At 35.5% G+C, this 5,785-nt stretch overlaps 1 protein-coding gene across 1 annotated transcript; it reads right to left on the reverse strand.

Moving 5' to 3' along the window:
* Positions 1-4,374: 4,374 nt before the first annotated feature.
* Positions 4,375-5,488, reverse strand: LOC148586275 (uncharacterized). Its single transcript, XM_088515126.1, has 5 exons — positions 5,405-5,488; positions 5,202-5,294; positions 5,022-5,126; positions 4,563-4,915; positions 4,375-4,462 (listed from the first exon to the last, which is right to left on the reverse strand). The coding sequence occupies exons 4-5, from the start codon at positions 4,907-4,909 to the stop codon at positions 4,414-4,416; spliced, it is 396 nt and encodes a 131-aa protein (XP_088371252.1). The 5' UTR covers positions 4,910-4,915; positions 5,022-5,126; positions 5,202-5,294; positions 5,405-5,488; the 3' UTR covers positions 4,375-4,413.
* Positions 5,489-5,785: the final 297 nt, after the last annotated feature.

Consider the following 5,785-nt stretch of genomic DNA (forward strand, 5'->3'; position numbering starts at 1 on the left):
AGCTTGTTTGTTTACAATCCAAAGATCCCTATTTATAAGATAGTGAGAAAAATACAATTTTGATAACCAAATCCCCTTAATTTAATAACAATCTCAATATTTGATTGCAATTAACTTATAAATTGAAAATATTTCAATATCAACCAAATATGAAATATATGAAAAATATAGCAAATATAAATAATAAGCAAGGATTTTGAGGAATTGATTATCTTCTATACTTGGTTCAAAGTCTTAATCTTCGTGTCACACCAAAATTGATAATCTCTTTCAGAAACAAAAGATCACCGAAATGATTGTGTTTAGACTAGAAGGGTAGACGGAGGTGTGGAGATAGTCGGAGGGGTGGAGACCCACATCACCATACCACATAAAATTATTATGCTCAAAACGTTAAAAAAGAGAAAAGAAAAGAGATGAGGAGAAAGACGGAGGGGTGGAAACCCACCTCACGACCACCCTTTGTACCTTTGACCTCTGCACCGCCCCAATTTATCCGCCGTGGAGATTTACCGCCGTAGAGAGGCAGGGTGGGAGATTTACACCCACGTGGAGGTGGGTGGGGTGGAGCCACCACCACCATTTTCTTCAATTTTTTTTTTTTTTTTTTTTGAAATAAAAAATTGGCATACAATTTTGTGTGGTCATGTGGAATGTTTTATTGGGTTACATAGATGGATGAAAATTAGGAATTGGAAAGTCTTTTTTCAAATGGACAAAACTCAGACCCTCAAAATTAGGAACTTTAGGTCTTTATTTATCACCAAGGAAAACCCCAAAACTCAGACCCTCAAAATGTCTTCGGTGTTCAAACTATGGCTGATCGCTTTACACCTTGCATCACTTCATTACCATGATTTGATTACTAAAAAGTTAATTGTTTCTCATTGAACCGTAAGAAATATAATAAGGTATGAAAAAACTAACGCAGCGCAATAAAAAACTCAGTACCTCTCATGCACCGAATATGAATTTGAATCAAGTTGTTCCATGTACTTCTTGAGTTTTTAACACACACACACACACACACACACACACACACACATATATATATATATATATATATTTCTCTCAATGATAGAGCGTGTTACTAAAGCATTATTCACAATACCCACAATTTAAATGCCTCGCATATATACATAGGAAACAAGAGTTGAGATATAGATTTCTTTGGATCCTTTTGATTCGTACAATTAATGTTGCATGTAATTTTTAAATTTTCCATGCACATTTGTTGTTGCACAACCCTATTTAGTGTCATATATGCACTGCTGAACGACACTAATAATTATAATATAATTAAATTTAATCGTAGGAAAATGAATTCAATCATATATATATATATATATATATATATATATATATATATATCTGAGGCTTCTGATAGAGCTACACCGGCCACTAGGATATAAATGGTAAGAAACTATATATAATAGCATAAATAGAAAATTAAGCACAGGTTTTGAGGAATAGACTGTGTTTTATACTAGTTAAAAGTCTTGGACTTAGTCTGTGTTGGAATTGTACCACTACAAGAAATTAGCTCTTTAGGGGCGACTTTAAGTCGCCCCTAAAGACCCTAAAGTGGACGCTGTTGGCAACAGCGTCCACTTTTCGACCCTAAAAGTGTCGACCCTAATAGTCCGACCCTAATGATCAAACGTCTGATCATCAGGGTCCACTTAAAAGTCGACCCTAATGATCACTTTTAGCGTCCACTTTATCGCCCCTAAAAGTCGCAATGTTTGGACCCTAAAGATGATGTAAACGGGAGCGAAAGTCGACCCTAATAGTCAAGCAATAGCGTCCACTTTTAGTTAACCATTAGCGTCGACTTTATGGACCCTAATATCCCTTTTAAAAAAATAATAATAATAACTATTAGCGTCCAAATAAAAGTGGACGCTGATAGTTAAACCATTAGCGTCCACAAAAGTGGACGCTAATGGTCCTAAAAAATTAAAAAAAAAACTAACTATCAGCGTCCACTTAGAGTCGACCCTAATGATGACTTTTAGCGTCCACTTTATCGACCCTAAAAGATACATGTGTTTGACTCTAAAGATGATGTACACAAAAGAATTAGTCGACGCTAATAGTTGACCATTAGCGTCCACAACTGTGGACGCTAATGGTCCAAAAATATTAAAAAAAAATTGACTATCAGCGTCCACTTTGAAGTAGACGCTGATTAGTTGACCATTAGGGTCGACAATTGTCGACCCTAATGGTCCTTAAAAAAAAAAAAAAAAAAAAACTGCGATCGATCGCACACAAGTGTGCGATCGATCGCATCATCAGTAGGTTTTCAAAATTTGGAGATCGATCGCACTTGGACTGAGATCGATCGCAATTTTCCGAAAACCTACTGATGCTGCGATCGATCGCACTCAAGTGAGATCGATCGCAGCATCAGTAGGTTTTCAAAATTTGGAGATCGATCGCACTTGGAGTGAGATCGATCGCAATTTTCCGAAAACCTACTGATGCTGCGATCGATCGCACTCAAGTGCGATCGATCGCAGCATCAGTAGGTTTTCGAAATTTTGGGATCGATCGCACTCCCAAGTGCGATCGATCGCAGCATCAGTACGTTTTCTAATGATTTCCAGTTCAAGTGATTCTCAATTCACACAAAGAACATCAAAAAAGCAACTGACTAGTCTTAGCAAAAAGAGTCACTAATAGAGTAAGATCTTGATGGCTTAAAATATATCATATTTGTAACTCTGACAAATGACAACTAAAACGCCAAAGTGCAGTCCATTCTTATCCATGCAACACATATCAATGATGTTAAAAATTAGACTTTTAGTCAGCTCATTATTTATCAACCCACTTAACTTGTCTCAAGAGTCATGGAGAGATGAAGACCACATGAAATTAGTCAAAATACAACCACCAACCTCTTGTTGAATGTGGACACCGAAATCTCCAAATACAATGTTCCCAGACGCATCTTTAGCATTAGTTTTCTGAATAAAATTCTGCATCAAAAAACAATAACATACTGAATTTTACTCTTCATCTTGGGGAAAAATATAATGAAGAAGTTATAAGATCTATGCAATGCAATGAAATGAACACAGGCAGTTTTTCACAGTATTTCATGAAGCCAAAAAAGAACTGCACAATTAAAATCTCCTGATCAATTAATAGTATTCAACCCAAAAGCGAAAATATGAATTCCTTACGTAACTCACCTGCCGTGCTCCCTCTGCGACACAAATAACAGCCGAACCCTTTGTCTCAATCAGGTATTTCAGATGACTCAAAACACCATGAGGCCCGTGCAAATTAAAAGATACCTTAGATGTGCATATCAGTAGAATCAGTAACAGCTCACAAAGATAACTATCCAATTAATTGCTAGTAATAAGTACCTCATGAATCAAACATATGTCAATTTGTCCACTAGCTAGGGATGCATGCATAGCTATATATCTACTGCTACGGCCCATCAATTTGACAATGCCAACACCATGATAAGCATTGTGCGCCTAACAAGATTGAGGCCAAAAAAAAAAGTTCACTATGAAGAAACCAACACTAAAAGAATTCAGCAGGAAAACTTATCCGGAGAAACATAACTCCATGCATGGGCAAATAAAATGCACGTAGAGTACCTCTATAAGAAACATTGCATTTATGTTTAAGTACACAACAACATTCTTTGATGAATCAATTAATATATGAAATAATCAAACTAATCTAAATGCCCACAAGAAACATAACTCAAAATGACTAACCTCATCAAAATCATAAAAAATATGTGAGAACTGCCCCATTAACCAAACCTGCCAAGGGAGAAAACTATTAAATATATGTTTTACAATTCATGGGCAGCAAAATTCCAAAACCCAAAATAAAGTACTTATCTGCATTCTCTTCCTTGCCAATTCATCCTCATAAGCAATTTGAGTAATCTACCACAATGAACCAATATATAATATCAAAGACAATGAAAATGAAACCCAAAATGATAGAGAAAGAGATACTAAAAATGTGTTTCTTCATGAAATATATTAAAGCGAGAACCTGCTTGGGCGGTTTAACTTTCTTGTACTCTTGTCATCCTGCATACACTTAAAAATAAAATTTAGAAAGATATTATTACTCCCTCCCTTGCATTGTTTACTCAAAGTTCTTTAACCTTGATAACCATGTCAAGGGAGATTTACTAACTCAAAAGTTGTTGAACCAAAAATTTTGCGAATATCTTAATATAATATAAACCAAATAAAAAGTACCAACAGATATACATTACCAAACAGATCACGATCAACAAATAGTCAAATACACATTAGCAAATAGAAAGTACCAACAACTATCCAAATACATAGTATCAAAAAATATATCACAAATACATGCTATCAAAGAGTACATCCTAAATAAAGTTATTCCAAAGCTCCCTCAATTGTTGGCTTCACTTGATGCACCTCCAAGCAAGCTCCCTCCAGACCTAATAGAATAAAATTTCATATAATGATCAATAAGCTTTTTAACGATTACTTAGTATGTGTGTTTTTGTAAAATTAATGCATAGGTAAAGTTTCACTAACCCTCCAATACGTGACATTAAGAACTCAACAGTGGCTTTTAATTTGTTCGTTTCCTCAACGTTGGCTTGCAAATTCTCTCTGTACTGATGAAGTTCAATTCTAGTCTGTTGAAGCTCGCTTTGAGTATCTTCTTGTCTTTTCCTACACTCATCGTGGTTGTCGAACTGGGTGAACGCTTGAGATGAAGTTCTTAAAGGGGTAGGAATAAGACCGCATCCCATTCCTCTAACGTGCCCAGTTCGTCGGCCCCCTAGTACTTGTGTGACTATTTCTTGCATTCGGTCATCCACACTTGTTCCCTCCACATTGCCTTCCTCTAAGCCCTCACTGGTTGTTAATTCTTGCATTTGAAGCTGCACAAGTCATAGTTGGCCTTAGTTTAATATATACTTCATGCAAGTTTACTATTCATGTTCTTCACTAATCAACTTAATGATCGGAGCGTAAACAATTACTTACATATAGACTTTTGCATTTGTCGTTCACAAACTGTTTATCCTTTTTTCTTGTATGGGTAACCTCATACAGTTCAACAGGATTAGGCTTCACTTTTGTTTCTTGTTCCTACACATAATACATATAATCAAAGTTTACACTAAATAACGTTACTTTCATTAAATTATGGTACGAGATACTTACCTTTTTGTAAATGACATTGACAAATGAACAAGTCCCAGCTGTGTGATTTGTTTCCAATTTGCTTCTGTTTAGGGTATTTCGTTCAGACTTTTTCTATGAAATTTGGAAAGAAAAAAAAAACACAATTATTCATAAAATGTCTTCAAGTGCATGCAAATTATATCAATTTGAATATTCTAATCAGTATAATAATATATATTTACCTTCCATTTACCGTCATCAAATGAGTCACATATTAGGTTCCACTGTTGAGGACCATACCCTGCTGGCACGTTTTCCCTCCCAATAGCCTTAGCCCTGGCAATCCCCTCATCATCGTCTTTATCAATGCCGTCAAAATATTTCTTGTAATGATCCCTATACAAGTTCGAACGAAGCCTAGCATATGCACGACCCAATTTATTTTCAACAGCTTTGATGTGCTCGTATCGTTCCATATTCAGTGCGAAGTTTGACTGATACATAATAGATAAGAAAACAATGGTAAAAAATGTGTCACATTAATTTTCCATACGAAACATATTATTAAACATTACATTGATATTCATACCTGAACATGAAACAACAACTTGCTCTTTTCTTCA

This window comes from Corylus avellana, chromosome 4 (assembly GCF_965113065.1).
Source record: "Corylus avellana chromosome 4, dhCorAvel1.hap1.2, whole genome shotgun sequence".
In the NCBI taxonomy this organism is placed as follows: Eukaryota; Viridiplantae; Streptophyta; class Magnoliopsida; order Fagales; family Betulaceae; genus Corylus; species Corylus avellana.

Coding starts and splice junctions, on each gene's coding strand:
- LOC148586275 (XM_088515126.1), bottom strand. CDS start 4,909: ATGCAAGAATTAACAACCAGTGAGGGCTTAGAGGAAGGCAATGTGGAG. Junction 4,463..4,562: donor TTAATGTCACGTATTGGAGG/GTTAGTGAAACT, acceptor TTATTCTATTAG/GTCTGGAGGGAGCTTGCTTG.